This window comes from Gallinula chloropus (assembly GCF_964237585.1).
Source record: "Gallinula chloropus genome assembly, chromosome: 20".
In the NCBI taxonomy this organism is placed as follows: domain Eukaryota; kingdom Metazoa; phylum Chordata; class Aves; order Gruiformes; family Rallidae; genus Gallinula; species Gallinula chloropus.
The window spans coordinates 10,129,742-10,147,450 of record NC_140105.1 but is presented as its reverse complement, the minus strand read 5'-3'; the positions used below and the strand labels follow the sequence as shown (position 1 = coordinate 10,147,450).

The 17,709-nt window shown below is 59.6% G+C and overlaps 3 protein-coding genes across 3 annotated transcripts; all 3 read left to right on the top strand.

Moving 5' to 3' along the window:
- Nucleotides 1-1,847: 1,847 nt before the first annotated feature.
- P4HB (prolyl 4-hydroxylase subunit beta) lies at nucleotides 1,848-10,223 on the top strand. Its single transcript, XM_084273407.1, has 11 exons — nucleotides 1,848-2,047; nucleotides 2,355-2,561; nucleotides 3,289-3,422; nucleotides 3,584-3,721; nucleotides 5,957-6,061; nucleotides 6,337-6,462; nucleotides 6,856-7,056; nucleotides 7,686-7,806; nucleotides 8,002-8,183; nucleotides 8,618-8,704; nucleotides 9,156-10,223. Exons 1-11 carry the CDS (start codon nucleotides 1,897-1,899, stop codon nucleotides 9,240-9,242), a joined length of 1,539 nt encoding a protein of 512 aa, XP_084129533.1. The 5' UTR covers nucleotides 1,848-1,896; the 3' UTR covers nucleotides 9,243-10,223.
- Nucleotides 10,224-12,871: 2,648 nt separating this feature from the next.
- PPP1R27 (protein phosphatase 1 regulatory subunit 27) lies at nucleotides 12,872-14,973 on the top strand. The gene is made up of 3 exons (XM_084273462.1): nucleotides 12,872-13,366; nucleotides 14,385-14,535; nucleotides 14,779-14,973. The coding sequence occupies exons 1-3, from the start codon at nucleotides 13,180-13,182 to the stop codon at nucleotides 14,900-14,902; spliced, it is 462 nt and encodes a 153-aa protein (XP_084129588.1). The 5' UTR covers nucleotides 12,872-13,179; the 3' UTR covers nucleotides 14,903-14,973.
- A 376-nt stretch (nucleotides 14,974-15,349) lies between these two features.
- MCRIP1 (MAPK regulated corepressor interacting protein 1) lies at nucleotides 15,350-17,473 on the top strand. The gene is made up of 5 exons (XM_084273414.1): nucleotides 15,350-15,382; nucleotides 15,471-15,526; nucleotides 15,596-15,714; nucleotides 15,797-15,895; nucleotides 16,042-17,473. Exons 2-5 carry the CDS (start codon nucleotides 15,519-15,521, stop codon nucleotides 16,104-16,106), a joined length of 291 nt encoding a protein of 96 aa, XP_084129540.1. The 5' UTR covers nucleotides 15,350-15,382; nucleotides 15,471-15,518; the 3' UTR covers nucleotides 16,107-17,473.
- The last annotated feature ends 236 nt before the right edge of the window (nucleotides 17,474-17,709 follow it).

The following is a 17,709-nucleotide window of genomic DNA, read 5'->3' as shown; positions in this document are numbered from 1 at the left end:
CCAGGCGGCTGTTGGTGCTGCACTGCCCGGGTCTGGCCCCGCAGCCGCCTTGAAGCAGCGGGACTGCGGCTCCACAAGTGCAGCAGCTTCCTCTCCCTTCCCATATGCGTGCCAGAAGACAGCCCGAGGGGCAGGGGAGGGCTTGTGAATGAACATCCTGCCCTGGCTGGGGACCTGAGCCCGCTGTGCAGGCGGCTGGTGGGCATGGAAGCGACACACGGCCCCAGCTGCTGGCCCTGGGGGAGACATCAGTGGCCCAGGGCACTGCCAGGGGGTTAAGACGGGGGCCATGCTCTGCTCAAGGCATGAGACTGCTGCACTCAGCCAACACCAAAAGCAGGGCCAAGGCACTGGCGAGCACTGCTGGCCATGCCAGAGCCACGCCAGGCCCCGCTGCCTCTGCTGACGTGTAGCTCCGTGGTGAGACCGTGCCAGCCTGGGGCCCCAAAGTCTGCTGCCAGCGGGGCACACCACTTCCCCTGGGCTGCGGCAAAGCTGCCCCTGCCAGGTGAGGGGGTTTGTGGCAGGACCTGCCCTGCTCCAGGGTCTGGCCCTTCGAGCACAGCCCAGCCGGGCCCAGCACTGCCTTGCCTGTGGCACCTAGTGGGATTCAAGGTGCCTGAGCACTGGTGCAGGGACCGTTCCAGTGGCAGCCGATTCCCCACTGCAGCAGCCCAGCCCAGCCCTGAGCTGCCCCCACCAGGTTCAGCTTTGCTACCCCAGACATATTTACAGCCTGGGAGAGGAGCTCCTGGAGAGCAGCCCTGCTGAGGAGGACCTGGGGGTTCTGGTGGATGAGAAATTTAACATGAGCCAGCAGTGGCTCTGGCAGCTGGGAAGGGCGATGGGATCCTGGGCTCCATCAGCAGAGGGGTGGCAGCAGGGACAGGGAGGGGATTGTCCCTCTCTGCTCTGTCCTCCCCAGCTGGAGTCCTGTGTCCAGAGCTGGGGCCCCCAATACAAGAAAGATGTGGAACTGTTGGAGAGGGGTCAGAGGAGCCACAGAGATGCTCAGAGGGCTGGAGCAGCTCCCCTACAGAGAGAGGCTGAGGGAGCTGGGCTGGTGCAGCCTGGAGAAGAGAAGGCTGTGGGGGGACCTCATTGCAGCCTTCCAGTCCCTGAAGGGAGCAAAGAAACAGGAGGGGAATCAGCTTGACAATGGCAGGACAAGGGGGATGGAGTGAAGCTGGGGGAGGGGAGGGTGAGACATGATGGGGAACGACTGTCCCATCCTCTCTGCTTCCGCGGGGCCGTTCCCGGGCAGAGCTCCCGGCCCCGCGCCGGGGCCCAGCGCGGCTGGCGGGGCGGCCCGGGGCGGGGGAGGGGGGAAGGGGTCGGCGCGGCTGCCGTTACCCGCGGCCGGGTCCCGCTCCCGCCGGTTCCCCCTCCCCCTCCCCCTCCGGGGCCGTGCCCCGGCCTCGCGCGCCGTGACGCGCGGCCCCAGCACATGCGCGCGGCCCCCGGAAGCGCCGCTTCCCCTTTCCGGGCCGGGTCAAAGGGCGGCGCCCGCGGCCCAGTCAGAATCCACCACGCGCGCCTGGCCGCGCGCACGCGCAGAGCCCGCCCGCCCGGGACCGCCCGAGTGCCACGTTCGAGGGCAGGCGGCCGCGCCAGGCGGAGGCGCCGGCCAATCGCGAGCGACGCGGCGCTGGAGAGCGACCAATAGCGAGCCGGGGAGGGAGGAGCTAGGCCGGCGGCCAACCCGCGGAGGCGAGCGGCGGGCGCGCCCATCCCGTTGTCGAATGGGAGCCGCGCTGCCGGCCGGGCCAATGGCGGACGGCGGCGGAGCAGCCAATGGGGAGCGGCGGTGCCCGGGGAGAGGCGGGTTTATAAGCGGAGGCGGCGCCGCGGCCGCACGCCCGTCCCGGCCCGTCCCGACCCGCCGCCATCAGCGCCATGGCCGGGCTCCGCGCCGTCCTGCCGCTGCTCTGCCTGCTCCTGCCGCTCCCCGCCCTCGCCCTGGAGGAAGAGGACGGCGTCCTGGTGCTGCGCGCCGCCTCCTTCGAGCAGGCGCTGGCGGAGCACCGCTTCCTGCTCGTCGAGTTCTGTGAGCGACGGGCCGGGAGGGGCCCGCGGGCGGGGGGACGGGGTCGGGCTGGGGGGGGTGGGAGGCGCCGCCGCCGCTGCTGCGGGGGGACCGGCCTCCCCCGGGCTGAGAGACGGGGGGGGTGGGGGGGCTGCGCTCGGGCTGAAGGCCGCTGGGACGCTGGGCCGGGGTGCGGCTTCTGTACGGCCCGCGGGGCCCTGCCGGGGTTCCCCCTCCCGGGGGGGAGTGGGGGGGTGTTGGGCCCGCCCGCGGTGGGGGTGGGGAGGCTGTTCCCGGGCCGCACTGACCCCCCTGTGCCGTCCCGCAGACGCCCCGTGGTGCGGGCACTGCAAGGCGCTGGCGCCGGAGTACGCGAAGGCGGCGGCCAAGCTGAAGGCGGAGGGCTCGGAGATCCGGCTGGCCAAGGTGGACGCCACGGAGGAGTCGGAGCTGGCGCAGCAGTTCGGCGTCCGCGGGTACCCCACCATCAAGTTCTTCAGGAACGGCGACAAGGCCGCTCCCAAGGAGTACACAGGTGAGCCGGGGCCCCTGGCCCTGTGCCTGGGTGCAGAGGGCAGCGACGTGGCGACAGGTCCTTGTACCTGGCCCTGCTCCCCTCTGTGTGTGCTGGGGTGGCTGGACAAGGTCCACCACTGTGACAGTGACCAAGGCTGTGGAGCTGTGGCAGGTGTGTGGTGGGGGACAAGCCCACCTTTAGCAGCCTTCTCTGCTAAAGCAGGTGGAATTGGCTTTGTGTGGGAGAGCGAAGCCATCCAAGCTGGGTGTCTTGCTCAGCTTGCCTTTACTTGAGCGACATGGTACTGAGTGCCAAATGAAGTGCTTGGGTGGCTGGCTGAAGGGGTGGGTGGGAGGTGTGAGGCAGGTGTGGCAGAGAAGCAGAATTCCCCAAAATAAGGCAAGCTGTGCTGAGTGTAGGATGCACAGTGCTGGCCTGGAAAGGAAAAGGTGGGATGCTTCCGTGGAAGAGGTGAGTGTGTTGGTGAAGTGTGACTTTGCTGGTCAAAGTTTAAGAACAGGCTTGCTCCATAAGCAGGAGAAGAATGGATCCCTGGGAGCACGTTGTACCTTGACTTAACAATTATGGATTAGCTTAATTACTCCAGGAGTGAAAGGAAGGGTTGCGTAAGCGATATCTTGGTTCTTGCTGACCTCTTGGCCAGCTGCTGAGCAGGCTATCTCAGCTCCAGGGGGTTGGTTCTTTAACCTAAAAGTGAATGGGTGGTGTTGCCTTCCTGGTGCAGCTGGCAGGGAAGCAGATGATATTGTCAGCTGGCTGAAGAAACGCACCGGCCCGGCTGCCACGACCCTGACAGATGCTGCTGCGGCGGAGGCGCTGGTGGAGTCCAGTGAAGTGGTGGTGATCGGGTTCTTCAAGGTAAGAGTTTGTCCTCCCAGCTCAGAAGCTCTTGAGTGTGGCAGGAGCCTGACAGCTGGGAAGGCTCTGGGTTGGGAAACACTTGCTGCCTTGCCTTACTTGATCTTCCAGTTCTCTGGCTGGTGAGCCCTGGTGTGTTGACGCCTCTCTGTCCTCTCCAGGATGTGGCATCAGAGGCAGCCAAGGAGTTCCTGGCTGCAGCAGAAGCTGTGGATGACATTCCTTTTGGCATTTCCTCCAGTGCTGATGTCTTCACCAAGTACCAGCTCAGCAAGGATGGAGTGGTGCTCTTCAAAAAGGTTAGTGTGGAGCATGAGCACTGTGCTTGAGTCTTCTGCCTCTTCCTAGCTCTCCTCTAATTAATCAGGCTCAAATGAGGGCAGCCCTGGGCTCAACAGCAGAAGAACCTGTGTGGTTCTCAAGCCTCAGAGCCTGCAGAGCCCCAGGTCCCTCTGCATGTCTCCCAGCTTGGTGCTGCCCTCCCAGAGCTTCTGGGCTCTGGGTCCAAGCACTTGCTCCGCTCTCTTCTCTGTTTCTTGGTATCTGCCAGCAGTGTGGTCATGATCAGCACACCTTTAGCCATGGCAGTGACTAGTGAGGTGTCCTGTGCTCCCCCTGGGCTTTGAAGGTCTCAGGCAGAGTTCTTGCTGTGATGCTCTGTGTCTGGCTGTGGCTCAGCAAAGTCACCTTTAAACACCCTGTGTTCACCTCTGCAGACACAGTTGATGCTGCATCCAGGAGTTGTTCTGTGTCACCCTGTGGTGGGTCCTGTGGTGCAGTGATTCCAGCAGAGTCCCCAAGGGGACTGGCACTTCCAACTCCCCAGCTGGGGCAGTTGGGTTACATGTGGAGGGGTGTAGGCAGTCTGCAGAGGCAGAGAATAACCTACTGATGCCTTTTACTATTAAAATCCAACTCACTGGGAGGAAGTTCTACCTCTGAGAAGACAAGTTGAGTTCCTTGGGCTCAGTGGTACCACGTGTGTGCAGTGAGGCAGGGCTCAGGGCTGTTTGGTGTTCACACTTACTAAACCTGCCTCTTGCTCTTGTGTGTCTGTCCTTGTGTGATCTGTGTGTGCTGTTTGTGGTTGATGTGGGGCTGAAATAGCTGCTTGCAGGGGTTTCCTCCATGCCCCTCTGCATCCTTTGGCTGAAGCCCAAACAGAAATGCTTCTCTTTGGGGCTGTGGGGTGTATGGCACTGGGTGCTCAGCAGGGCAGCAGAGAGGACAGCTGGGGCTTCCAGCACTATGTTACTGCCCCAGTTGTCAGCTACATGTGTGTGTTCTCACATCCAGCCCTGTGGGATGGACTTGTGCTGGTTTGAGCTGATGTGCTGTCCCCTGGCACTGAAGTCCTGTGGGCTCTGGTATGCTTCCTCTGCTCCTGAGGACCTGGGGCAGTGGCAGGACCTGTCTTTAGCAGTGAAGGACTTCCCAATCTGCTTTCCATGAGGATTGTCAGCTTGAGGAGCACTGGAGGGGCTGTGGAAGGGCTCTGCTCTGTGGGGGGGAAGGCAGCAGCCTCTGAACGCTGCCTCCATGTTCCTGTGTGACTGCATGGTAGGGCCACAAGAGCTCTCAACTATGTCCACCTCAAACCCAGCTGCAGTAAGTACCCCAGTAACCAAATACTGGGGTGTAGGAACCAGGTGGTTTGTTTGACCAACAGCTTTGGTTTGGGGCTTTGGCTCAGCTTCCTGCCCATAGCTGGGCCTGAACTGAGAGGCTTCAGCTGGTGATTCTCGCTGTACTGACCTGTCCAGACTTGCAGAGACTCTGGAACAACTGTTCCAAAGGCCCTGAGGCCTTTAGTTCAACCCTAAAGTATTTCTGAAGTCAACTTCCAGTGTTCAGTGTCTGCTCAGCTTCTCAGCTGAGGCTGGTGTGCTTCCCCTAGCAGGAGGTTATCCAAGTCCACCCCTGCTTCTGCCAGTAACTCGAGCGTTGTGCTGCCGTGGGGCTGCTGGGTTATCCTGCACATCCCCTTTAACCTTGATGTCTGCTACAGCTGTTCCCCTTCCAGGCTGCCAGAGGGTTCTGAGAATCCTGCTCAGGGATGCAGGTGATGCCTGATACCAAATGGGATCTGGCACCTCTAGTGCAATGTGTGTGTTAAACACGTGCTGTCGTCTCTAACAACAAGACTGGAACAACCCCTTGGAGCTGAGTGGATTGCTGCTCACAGTGTGTAGTGGGCTGTGCTGTCAGGCATCTCCTAGTGCTGTCTGGTTAATGTGTGTCCACTGCTGAGCAGGAAGCTGCCTGTGCTCTGAGATTCTGCTGCTCTGAGGCCTTCTGCAAGCTGTATGGCAGCTGGTGAAGCCTTGGTGACCCTCAATGCCCAGATCAGCACTCCCTGTCTTGGTGCTGCTCGTGTCCCACTGTTAGCAGGGGGTTTAAGGAACACCCTGATCCAGGCTTTGAGTGCTGGAAGGCTGCTCTGAATCAGTGCAGCTGAGGTGGGCTGGGGCAGTGCCTCTGGAGAGTTTGTGGGATGTGGAGGTTTCCTAATGCCAGGATATCTGGTTTTGCAGTTCGATGAAGGTCGCAACAGCTTTGAAGGGGATCTCACCAAGGATAACCTGCTGACCTTCATCAAGTCTAATGCCTTGCCCCTGGTCATCGAGTTCACTGAGCAGGTAGGTCTGTAGGTACTTGGCACCTCCCATTGCTGCTGTACATGTTCAGCAGCCCAAACTGGGGGTTATGTGGTGCTGTGTTATCTTGGAGCTGGAACTAGGTGGGGGTTAAGGATGAGGAGAGCACGGTGGAAAGGAGGTGTGAGCTTGCTGCTCAGAGCAGTCCTGTAGGACTGGAGGGAGGCTCTGGTGGTCTGTCAGTATAGCAGAGCCAAGCTGGCCTTGACACTAACTCACATCTCTTCCATAAATAAAGTGTGTTTTCTACTCCTCAGACTGCTCCAAAAATCTTTGGAGGAGAGATCAAGACTCACATTCTGCTGTTCTTACCAAAAAGTGTGTCTGACTACCAAGCAAAACTGGACAACTTCAAGAGTGCAGCTGAGAGCTTCAAAGGGAAGGTGAGATGGTTTCTGGGCTTATGACTTAAGCAGCCACCTCCCATGGGGAAGTGTGGCACTGCTTGTCTGTAGCTGGCTGTGGAGGAGAGATTGAAGCTAGTGCCCCCTCCCTGTCACCTAGAATCAAGGGGGACAATGTCATTCGTTGGCTTGCCCCACTGCTGAAGGAATAGTGGTTAATTCACAACTTTCCTCCTTGTGGGAGTAAATCTGACTCTGCCTGTGCTGGGTCTGTGGGTGGTGCTGGACCAGCTGCAGTGCTTGTGCTCTGCCCTCTTCACAGCCCTGGAGAGGAAGAGGGGACAGTTCAGCTACTGTCTGTGTGTGTCAGGTGCCTGTAGCCATGAGGTGCTCACCTTCACCGTGCTGCTCTTGATTCTTTTCCCTCCACAGATCCTGTTCATCTTCATCGACAGCGACCACAGTGACAACCAGAGGATCCTGGAGTTCTTCGGCCTCAAGAAGGAGGAGTGTCCAGCTGTGCGCCTGATCACGCTGGAGGAGGAGATGACCAAGTACAAGCCTGAATCTGAAGACCTCACAGCAGACAAGATCAAAGACTTCTGTAATAAGTTCCTGGAGGGCAAGATCAAGGTAACAAAGATAAATGCTTCTGGCTAAGCAAGCATTAAAAAAAAATCCTCCCTGTGAGGAGCCACAGGGCACCTGGAGAAAATCCTTCCTGTGGTGCACAGAGTGCCCCTGGGGCTTTGTGTGTGGGGAAAGGGAAGGCAAAACTACTGGGGCATGAAGGCTGCAGGGAAGTGAGCTGTGTGCTGGCACTGTGCTGCTGGAGCTTGCTCCCTCAGCTGCCTGTGGTAGCTGTGCTGCTTTATCCAGTTGCTCTTTCTGCCAGTAGTTGGGGGTGGGGAGGGGTGTGAACTCATGTGTCACAGCTCAGAGCTCTCAGCTCCTGTCTGCTGGATGGAGCCATACACAGCATACTCCAGCAGTGACCCTGTGCCTAAACTCAGCACTGTGGGACTCATCCTGTCAGCAGTGTTGCTTCCTTTAGAGCTCCTGTGCAGCTCTCTGCAGGAGTAGCTGCTGCTCCCACTTGCTCAGGGTGGGAAGGATGTTGCAAGCAGAAGAGGAAGTGGCTGATTCATCTGGCTGCTCACAGGGGGGGGTGGTTAGACTTGGGTCTTCCTGGATATGTGATACAGCACGTACATTCTGAGCAGGGGTGTAACAAACTGTCTCAACCTCACTTCTTACTCCAGCCCCACCTGATGAGTCAAGACCTTCCTGATGACTGGGACAAGCAGCCTGTCAAAGTTCTAGTTGGGAAGAACTTCGAAGAAGTTGCTTTTGATGAGAATAAGAATGTCTTTGTGGAGTTCTGTAAGTGATTCCAAGTAGCTGGTGTGAAAGGAGCATCAAAATCCTGCATGGCTGGGACTGGGGAGAAAAGATCTTAGAGACCCTCAGCCACAGAGGGTGTGCCTTGGCTGAAATGTGTGGGCATGGGGGCTGAGGGTTGAGCAGTGCTGGCTTGCTGGGCTGCTGGTGCCAGCTGTGGTGTTTGTCATTTAACAGATGCTCCCTGGTGTGGTCACTGTAAGCAACTGGCTCCCATCTGGGACAAGCTGGGAGAGACCTACCGGGACCACGAGAACATCATCATTGCCAAGATGGATTCGACAGCCAATGAAGTGGAGGCTGTGAAAATCCACAGCTTCCCCACACTCAAGTTCTTCCCTGCAGGCTCTGGCAGAAATGTAAGGGGGCAGCTGAGCTCTGTACAGATCACATGAGGGAGCAGTGGAGATGTGGAGTTCCCTGAGTTGCTCTGGATGAGGCTTTTGGGAGGGCTCCCCCTTCTGTGGGGCTGGAATGCATCAAGGCTACAGGACATCTGAGACCTGCTGTGGGGGGCTGGGCTGTAGGAAGGTGTTTGGTGGGGTGGGAATGGGGGAGAGAGGGAGCATACAGGGGACAGTGTGCTCATCTGCAGGCTGTTCTTTCCTCGCAGTGATCTCTGAAGTCTAGTGGCTGAGCTGTTTTCCTTCGTGTCTCATGGGTGAAGGTGAATTTTTAAATTCCCTTTTGCTTGGCATGTGAACTGTTGCTCAGAAAGAGAATTCTCCTCTCCAGGGCTGTGGGTCTGTAGGTGCCCATAACCATTCTCTTGGTGCTTCTTTCCCCTGTGTAGGTAATTGACTATAATGGGGAGAGGACACTAGAAGGCTTCAAGAAGTTCTTGGAGAGCGGTGGTCAGGATGGGGCAGCAGCTGATGATGTGAGTAATTAATACAGGGCTCTGGGCTGTCAGAGGGGGAGCATGGGTTGGCTCTGGTGCTGTGCTTGAATCCTCTGTCCTGAGTTAAGGCCCAGACAGGGATACTGTTGGTGAAAAGAAATGCCTTCCTGATAAACTTCAACCTGTTGGGTTGCACAAGCAGTCCTGAGCTTGCTGGACTGTTTAAAGGGCTTGTTCTATGAGCTCCTGCTCAGCAGCTGGAACTTGAGCTGTGTGGTGAGCATGGTGTATCTAGTTGATGGCTCCTCACCTGCTGGGCTGGAGGCTTAGACATGCAGGTACCAGCTTCCAGGGGTTCCTAGTCCTTAAAATCCCAAATATGGGGCTCCTGGTAGGATTTCCCAGGGGGTTTGTGAACATGGCAGCAGAGAGCAATGCACAGGACCTGCTGGGTGTGCCAGAAAGCAGTAGCTGTCTTTAACCTGTACAGGACCTGGAGGACCTTGAGACGGATGAAGAAACAGACCTTGAGGAAGGTGATGATGATGAGCAGAAGATCCAAAAGGATGAATTGTAAAGAGAAGACTGATCTACATCACCCCAAAAACAAAATCAGACACTAAATTGGCTGCTGTTACGCAGCCCAGTGAGTCAGAAACCCATTAAGATTTAAAGCAGAAGGTGAATGACTGGCAATCCAGGGATTGGCTTTTGAAGTAACACTCACCCTCACTTGTCTGTGCACTTGACTGTCTTGTTTCTTTCTTTTTGCTGTTGAGAAGGGATCTGTCAGTAGGTAGCCAGCCCAGCCAGCTGGGCTCATTTTTTATTTTATTGTGATGTACTTTTTTTGTACACAGCTTTTGTTTGAGGTATTCTGTTCTTCTGAGTAGAAGCAGATTGTGAAGCAGTAGCACGAGTTCAGTGGCCCCATGTTCTGGAGCCTTGCCACTAACATCTTCCAAGAAAGCTTTTTTTTTTCCCCCTTTTTTTCATTTGAAGACTAAAGCCTGTAGCTGACTTCTGCACCATGCAGGGTCTTGGCTGTTCTTCCCTGGAATCAGCCTTGGTGTATGTTGGGGGGAGAGGCAGTAGGCTGATGGTGTTATCCTGGTGAAAGGTGTAGCTGAAGGAGCCTTCTCTTCACACTGGCCAGATGTTTCCTTCCCCCTCTGCTTTAAGACTTAGTGATTACTATTCCAAACACCTGGAAGGGTGGAATACTGTGTGCACTGGCTGTGGCAGGCTCTGAGGGTGGAGGTGCTCCCTGCCTCACCAGCTTAGGCAAGAACTAGCTGAGCTGCCATCCTCTTGATCAAATGCAAGACCGTTACGCAGTCACTTCATGCATTATTTGGTTGACCAGGCAGGTGGGTGGTGGGGGAGGGTCTGATAAAACAGATCAAACAGGACATTTGCAATTGCTGGGGTTTGGGGAGGAACATGAACAGGGGAGTGCTGCAGCAGCCCGAGCTGCCTGGGGCTGGTTCTTGGCATTCCGCTCCAATGACATTGGAAACCAATTTGTTGGCCAAATAAAGTTGAGATTTTAATACTACTGTGTGTCTATCAGAGTGTGGAATGGATGTGAACCTGACCTCAAAGAGGACTGGAGTGCTGGGGTGGTTCTCATGGGACTGTTGCTGTGGGGTGTGCCTCAGCTGTCTCCAGGTTGCACTCAATACCTGTGTTTTGAGAGGATCTACACTTCCAGTTCTGCAGGTGCCTTCTGGAACTGTAACCTGAAGAGACTTGTTTCCTAATCTGTAAAGGAAAAGAACTTACTGATGCTTGTGTAATGTCCAGGTTAAATCAAGCTCCCAGGGCAGAGGGAGGGTGTTGGCTTGGGCTGGAAAGAGGCATGGGGCTTGCCAGCTGGCTTGAGGGCAGGGACCTCACTGCTCCTGAGCTGCTCACCAAGGCATTTGCCTAGGGAAACCTGGGGCTGCCTCTAGCTGGGCTGCTTGGGCTCACATGATCAGTGAGCAACTCTGCTATTTCCAAACCAGTCACTTACTGCTGGAAATATTTTTGTAAGAAAATATGCTATAAATGTCACACAGGAGGGCAGGGCACAGCTAGAGGGCAACCTGGGAGGCTGCTTGTGCCTGTCACTGCACAGGGCTGTGCTGGGGTGGGGAGTGTTGTACAATGCTTGGCTGTGGGTCTGGCTTCTTCCCCTGGGCACCTGCTCAGGCCCCACCTGAAGTATTGTGTCCAGTTCAGGGCTCCCTGGTATAAAGACAGGGATCTCCTGGAGGCAGTCCTGTGTAGGGCTGTGGAGATGATTAAAGGCCTGGAGCATCTCCCCTGTGAGGAAAGGCTGAGTGAGCTGAGGCTGTTCAGCCTGGAGAAAAGAAGCCTGAGAGGGGCTCTGGTCAATGTTTATCAATATCTGAAGTGTGGGACACGTGCAAAGGGTCAGCCTCTTCTCAGTGTCTGTGGGGACAGGACAAAGGGTGATGGAGCACAGGGAGTTCTGTACCAACCTGGGGAAGAACTTCCCGGTGAGGGAGCCCTGGGACAGGCTGCCCAGGGGGTGTGGTGTCTCCTCTGGAGAGATTCCAGCCCTGTCTGGATGCTGATGCTGTCCTAGGGCCCCTGCTTTGGCAGGTCACTTCCAACCCCTACAACTCTGTGAAACCTTCAGTGTGGCAGCGCTGGGGCTGAGCCAGCCCTTGCTGGCTGTGGGGTGGGAAAGTGGCAGTTGCTGTGGCAGTTGCTATGGCCTGTGGTCAAGCCACATTGGGCCAATTGCTACCTGTGGTTGTGTGGGGAAGGATCTCTGATGCCTCTCTCCAGGCTGGGGGCAGACAGGGGACTCAGTGCCAGGCTGCTGCGCCCTGATGGGAGGGGCAGGTGTCGGGGTGGCTGCTCCTGAGTAAGAAAAAGCTGCCTTGCCTTTCTGTGTGGGGAGGAAGAGGGCAGAGCTTGCAAGGAATGCTGGCTGGGAGTCTGCCCCAAAAGCCCTGTGTTTGTGGAGCCAGTTAAAATGTAAACAAGGCCGAGCTCTGCGGTGGTTCTCCTCTGTTTACAGGCTGAGACCGGCCTTGCCCAGCTCGGGGCCTTTTCTGATGCACCAAGGCTGCTCTTGGAGCAGGACTCAGAGTCATCTTGTGTACACAGCTAATTGCCATTCCAAGAAAACAGGCTAAAAGTGTTCCACCTCCCCAGCTCCGCCGCCTCCCGCGTGGTGTTCTGAGCCGCGGTGCTCGGCACAGCGATCGATGCTGATGCAGGAGCGTGGGGTGGCCTCAGGTGTGTGGCTGGCCGAGCCGTCGGCCCCCGCTGCTGCCAGGGGTTCATGGCACGTGTCTGCTGCAGAAGGGGCAGAATGAAGCCTCCAGGGCTCCTAAGGCAGGATGGGGGCTGTTTCCTGCTGTGGGGTTAGTCATCCTGCCTGGGCCGTCCCCATCAGCATGAAAATATGCTCGTGTATCAGAAAGGATTGAACTTGGATGGGAAAAAGAATGAGGGGGGGGTCCTTGGTGGGCCTGACAGATTCCCTTGTGCTACGTGGTACATTTTGGCTCCTGAAAGCTAAGTCTGGTGAGTACCAAATGCAGGACCTGGCTGGTGGTGGTGCTGTTCCTCAGCCTTTGTGTGAGGCTGCTCTGGAGGAACCTGCCCTTACGCAGCGGCTGGTTCTGCCTTGCAAGTAGGACGCTGGACCCTTGGGACTGGCATCACAGGCTCCTGGTTCCACACCAGCAGCACCTCCATCCTCACAAGGGCGCTGATGGAAGCCGAGGGGCCTGGCTCTGTGCTGAGCTGTACGCTGTCTCACAGTGGTGCTCATTCTGCTCCGTCTGATGCAACTACAGGAGAGTGACACAGCTCCAAATGTATTTGGCACCGGAGCTCTGACACGTCTGCCTTGAGCTGGCTGGTCGGTACGTGAGCTTGGCGATGGTGTTTGTGCCTTTTCCCTGCCACACGTGTGTGAGGGCTGGCTGTGGGGGAGCTCTGCTCACAGGTCCTTGGGCTCCCCATGCAAAGGCAGGAGTAGATTGACCCCTTGGATGGGCGCTTCAACAGGTGGGTGGTAAGATGAGCCACCAACTTATGCCCAAAAGTGGGAGGCTGCGGGCCGGGCGGCTCGATTACACCGTATCGTGGCAAACAGCATGAGCTGCACATCCTCAAAATAGCCCCCCGGGAGCCTATATAACACCGCGGCCCTGGAGAACCATCAGTCCTGGGCCCCGGGCCGGAGGGAGAACTGCGTGTGCCCAGCGCCATCTCCTGCGCGTGGTGTGGGAGTGTAGGGACAGCCCGGCGGCCACCGCCGCCCTCACGGACACCGGCAGAGACACACGGGGAGCCGGGCAGTGCTGCTGCCATCACACCTGGGTGTGCAAGGAGAGCCCTGACAGGCAGCAGAGGAGAAAGCAGTGCTTCCAGGCCGGCGAGTGGAAGGGCTGAGAGCGCTGAGCAGCTCCGGCTGCTCCTACAGCCCGTGTGCCTCCTCTGCCCCTCCTCTTCCTCAGCAGTGCCTGAAGGCTGCGACCAGCATGAAGGACTATTACCCGGTCTCAATGCCGCGGTACGGTCGGTACACCCGGAGACTGAGAGCCTCACGCAGCGTGCGCTTCCCCAACGACGTCGTCTTTCAGGACCACATCAGGCAGGGGGACCTGGAGCAGGTGGGCAGGTTCATACGTGCCAGGAAAGTGACGCTGGACACCATCTACCCTTCCGGTGAGTGCTGCCGGCGGCGGCAGAGATGGAGCCTGCACGGCAGCTCAGCTCAGCTGGGCTGCAAGGGAGACGAGAGCGAGCCCTGCAGCCAAGGCTGGGGCGTGGGCAGCCTTCAGCAGGGTGCCAGGTTGGAGTCAAATCAGCCATCTTCCTCCCTGAGTGGCCCCTGCATCACCAAGCAGGGCCCCAAGATGTCCCCTCAGCAGCGTGGTCAGTGGGAGGGTCAGCCCTGGGTCCCTTTCGGGTGTAACTGGGTAGCTGTGTAGTGTGGCCTGGAAAAGGAGTCATGTGCACAGGCTGTTCTGTGGAGCTCTGGACAGGACCACGGGGCTACTACCTTCTGCTGCAGCTCAGGGCAAGAGTGGGGAGACACAGGGCTCACTCCATATTGTGTTCCTGACTCAGTCCCACAAACGCTGCTCTCTCTTGCACTTGTGGGTCTGCAGCCTTGCAGCATGATGTTTGTGGGGAAGGCACTGTGCTTAGCTTGCACCCAACCTCACCAGGGACTGTCTGTGGAATGTCTCGATCCACACTGGCTGGTGCAGGGCCCAGGTTTGTCCCTTTCATGTGCTTGGCTTCAGCTTCTGCTGTCACATGGCCAGAGAGACACGGTCTCAAATGACCCCAGGCTTCCACTGATCACTTGCTCCTTACTTGCTCTGTAAGGAGCTTCCAAAGCTTGGGCAGAGCAGGACTCTGGAGACAAGTGTTCTTGTGTGCCCACGTGAGTGCTGGCTGGGGTGCAGGCAGGCTGCTGGCTTGGAGCTCTGCAGTAGAGGGCAGCTGCTCCCCCATCAATCTGCCCTGCCGGACCCAGAGGCAGGCAGTCTCAGGGCACTTGCCCTGCAGCAGGGAACAGAAACCTGTGGCAGCTCCTCTCACCTCCTCAGTCTCTGCTTCCCTCCCCAGCCTCTTCTCCCTGACTTTGCTGGCAGCCCCCTTTCCCGGGGGGATGGACAACTCAGCATTAAGGCTGCTTCCCCAGCGCAGGGCTAACAAGGTCCTTTCCTTGTAGGCATGGCAGCCCTCCATGAAGCTGTGCTTACTGGAAACCTTGACTGTGTCAAGCTCCTGGTTAAATACGGCGCCGACATCCACCAGAAAGATGAGAACGGGTGGACGCCCCTGCACATGGCCTGCAGCGATGGCTACGCTGACATCGCCAGGTGAGGAGCGCCAGGCCGGGGCTGCGATGGGGTCACCCCTGTGCCACAAGGGCCCCAAGAACAGGAGCCGGCTCTGACGGGGCTGTGCCGGGTGGCTGCTCCCAGGAGGGTGCCCGGTACCCGCGGCACACACAGGCCCAGCCTGCCTCTCTGAGCCTGCTGCCGCCGTGCCCTGGCATCACGGGGACCGGCTGCCAGGCCCCGGGCTGAGCTGCCCCGGCTCAGCTCCCGTCTCTCCTGCAGGTACCTCATTTCCCTCGGGGCCAGCCCGGAGGCTACCACCGACGAGGGGGAGAAGCCCTCGGACCTCATCGACCCGGAGTACAAGGAGCTGGTGGAGCTCTTCCGAGCCGCCTCCATGGACTGAGGCGGGGACGGCCATGAGCAGGCCTCAGGGGGCCGGGGCGGCGGGGCCGCGCCGGGCGGGGGGCCGGGCTCAGGCTGGGCCTGGGCCGGCGGCCGAGCGGGGGGTTCGCTCGGTACCGCGTCTCGGGAACCACTTTGTACTTTTCCAATAAAGCATCTCGGACACCGCAACCGCCGGGCTGGGGCCGGGGCCGGGACAGGGACCGGGGCTGGGACCGGGGCCGGGGCCGGGGCCGGGACTGGGGCTGGGACCGGGGCCGGGCCGGGGCCGCCGCGGGGCGGGCCTGGGACTGGGACCGGGACCGGGACCGGGACCGGGGCCTGGGCTGAGACCGGGGCCGGGGCCGGGGCCGGGGCCGACGCCGGGGTCGGGCGGGGCCAACCGGGTCTCACCGGGGCCGCCGCGGGGCGGGGCCGCGCATGCGCGCTGCGGCGCTTCCGTCGCGGCCCGAGGGCGAACGGAGGCGGGAGCCGGGCCCAGGTGAGGGGCGCGCGTTGCCATGGCGACGGGCGGGGGGCGGCCCGCGGCCTAGCCCCGGCCTGGCCGCCCTCTCCTTTCTCCCCCGCAGCCGCGCCGAGCCGAGCCGAGCCGCCGCCGCGCCGACCAAGCCGCCGCCATGGCCAGGTGAGCCCCGCCCGGCCCCGGGCCCAGCCGCGGCTCCGGGCCTGGCTCAGCCCCGCGCTTCGCTTTCAGCTCCCCCGTGTCCCGGGTGGTTTACAACGGCAAGCGGAGCGGCGGCCCGCGCTCCCCCGGCGCCGGCAGCGAGATCTTCACGCCGGCCCACGAGGAGAACGTGCGCTTCATCTACGAGGGTGAGCGGGGCCGCCGGCCGCGGGGTTTCGGGGCCGCCCGGGCGGTGCCTGAGGCCAGCGGCCCCTCCCCGTGTCCCCGCAGCCTGGCAGTGCGTGGAGCGGGACCTGCGCAGCCAGATGGGCTCCGAGCGCGGCCTGGTCGAGGAGTACGTGGAGAAGATGCCGAACCCTAGCCTCAAAGGTGAGGGGGCGCCGGGCACCCTCCCCTAGCCCCCGCCGAGGGGGGGGAAGGGCCGGCCCCGGGAGCCTCTGCGGGTCGGGAGGGCGCTGCGATGCGGCCTGTGCTGCCAGAGCCCCCCCACCCCCCCCACACTGTCTCCTCTGCAGCGTTCAAACCTGTTGACCTGGGGGATCTGAAGAGGAGGAACACACAGGATGCAAAGAAGTCCTAAGGCAGGTCCCCCCCCCCTCCGTGGGTCGGCTGGTCTCCTAAGGTCCTCAAGCAGATTTAATTTGAGATTTTGTGTTGATTTCCTCCTCTGGTCTGTACTCCCAAAAGCCCGCGGGAGAGCCCGTCAGCTTTGGGGCTGACTCTGAAGCTACCTGAAAGTGGAGATGCTCAGCGCCTCGCTGAGGATGCCCAGAGCCTCTTGCAAAGGATTCCAGTCCCCTGCTCATAGCTTTCTCTGGCCTCAAGCTGTCCTTCCTCCCTTCACGCTGGCCTCACAGAGCTCCCCTTCTCCTTCCACCTCCATCCCTAGTGCGTTGAGTTCATGGGCTCCCTGGGCTCAGGTGGCATTGGCAGAGGCAGTGCTTGTTCTCTGCTCCTTCCTGTGTACCAGGGATCCAGAGCTGCTGGGGTGGATGAGGGGAGGAAGGAAGGAGAGTTGGTTCTGTCCTTGCGCCTTGGGACAGTTGGGCAGCCCCAGTTCAACACCCGTTGTGCAGCTGACTGCTGGGCAGGTCACACTTGGCTGTTCCTTGCTCCCTCCTGGGGGGGGTGGCTTAGCTTGGGCCTGGGCTGCCAGAGCTTCTGGGCCTGCATTTCCCTTGTGTGTACAATGAGTCAGACCCCAGTGGTGCTGGAGGTGGAGCTGCTCCCCTCTCCCTGCAGATGGGGAGAGGGGGGCTGTTAGCACTGGCCCCAGCCCCGGGCATTTGAAAGGAGCTCAGAGGGGGGGGTGCTGGGCCACATTCAGCCCCCTGCCTCAGTGCTCTGGCAGTTCCATGGTGGGGGGGGGAAGCAACAGTTGGAGGCAGCTGATCCTGACTGTGCAGGAAGAAGCTCGTTGCCATCCTTGCCTGAGCAGTGGCACACTGTTTTATACCAACACCGTGTTCCAGATGTGCACCCTTGGAAGAGCTCTGCCCTCCTCAGCTGGCAGAAATGTCGCTGCGTGGGGGCTGCCGTAGCTGGTGTGACTTGCCTGGGGTGGGGGGCAGCTTTCTTGGGACCCTCACTCCCGGCACGCCTTGGGTGGCTTCTGCATCATCGCTTCTGAGCGAGGGAGAGTGACCGTGCCGTCCTCGCTCGTCTGAGCAGAGCAGCCGTGCCAGCTGCAGGGCCCACCTGTGCCCCCAGAAGACCCTGGGGATGGGGAGTGGTGAGAGCAGCCCCCTGCCCACCGGTGCTTGGAGCCAGCGGGGAGGGGGCTGCTGGGGCTCTGCTCAGTGCCGGTGGGTTTTGGGAGGGGTGCAGGGGAGCTGTGGCTGCCGTTACCTTTCCTTTGTTGTCGTTGAGCTATACCTTTCCCTTTTCTTTTTCTTCTGTTGTCTGTCACTTGAGGAGTGTTGTAAATAAAAGCCGGTGTCCTTTTGGGTCTGCCTCCGTGTGACGCTGCCCACCACAGCCCCCCCCTCTGTGGCTGCCTGGGACGGGTACTGGGGCTGCTCCATCATCAGCTCTTGGCCGTGGTGGTTGTGCCTGATGGCAAAGCAGGGTGTGGGACGCTGCCTGTCCGCTGCCAGCAGTGCCTGGCATGGCAGCACAAAGGCCCAGAAAAGGGATGCCTTGGCCAGGGTGTCCTGGCAGGCTGTTCCCTGCCCAAACCCCTT

Bases quoted from the DNA above. Each gene is read 5' to 3' on its own strand.
- P4HB (XM_084273407.1), top strand. From the start codon at position 1,897: ATGGCCGGGCTCCGCGCCGTCCTGCCGCTGCTCTGCCTGCTCCTGCCG. The intron at 7,807-8,001 runs GTAAGTGATTCC...GTCATTTAACAG, and splicing joins GAATGTCTTTGTGGAGTTCT to ATGCTCCCTGGTGTGGTCAC. The intron at 8,184-8,617 runs GTAAGGGGGCAG...TCCCCTGTGTAG, and splicing joins CTGCAGGCTCTGGCAGAAAT to GTAATTGACTATAATGGGGA.
- MCRIP1 (XM_084273414.1), top strand. The intron at 15,715-15,796 runs GTGAGCGGGGCC...GTGTCCCCGCAG, and splicing joins CGTGCGCTTCATCTACGAGG to CCTGGCAGTGCGTGGAGCGG. The intron at 15,896-16,041 runs GTGAGGGGGCGC...TCTCCTCTGCAG, and splicing joins GCCGAACCCTAGCCTCAAAG to CGTTCAAACCTGTTGACCTG.
- PPP1R27 (XM_084273462.1), top strand. From the start codon at position 13,180: ATGAAGGACTATTACCCGGTCTCAATGCCGCGGTACGGTCGGTACACC. The intron at 13,367-14,384 runs GTGAGTGCTGCC...CTTTCCTTGTAG, and splicing joins GGACACCATCTACCCTTCCG to GCATGGCAGCCCTCCATGAA. The intron at 14,536-14,778 runs GTGAGGAGCGCC...TCTCTCCTGCAG, and splicing joins GGCTACGCTGACATCGCCAG to GTACCTCATTTCCCTCGGGG.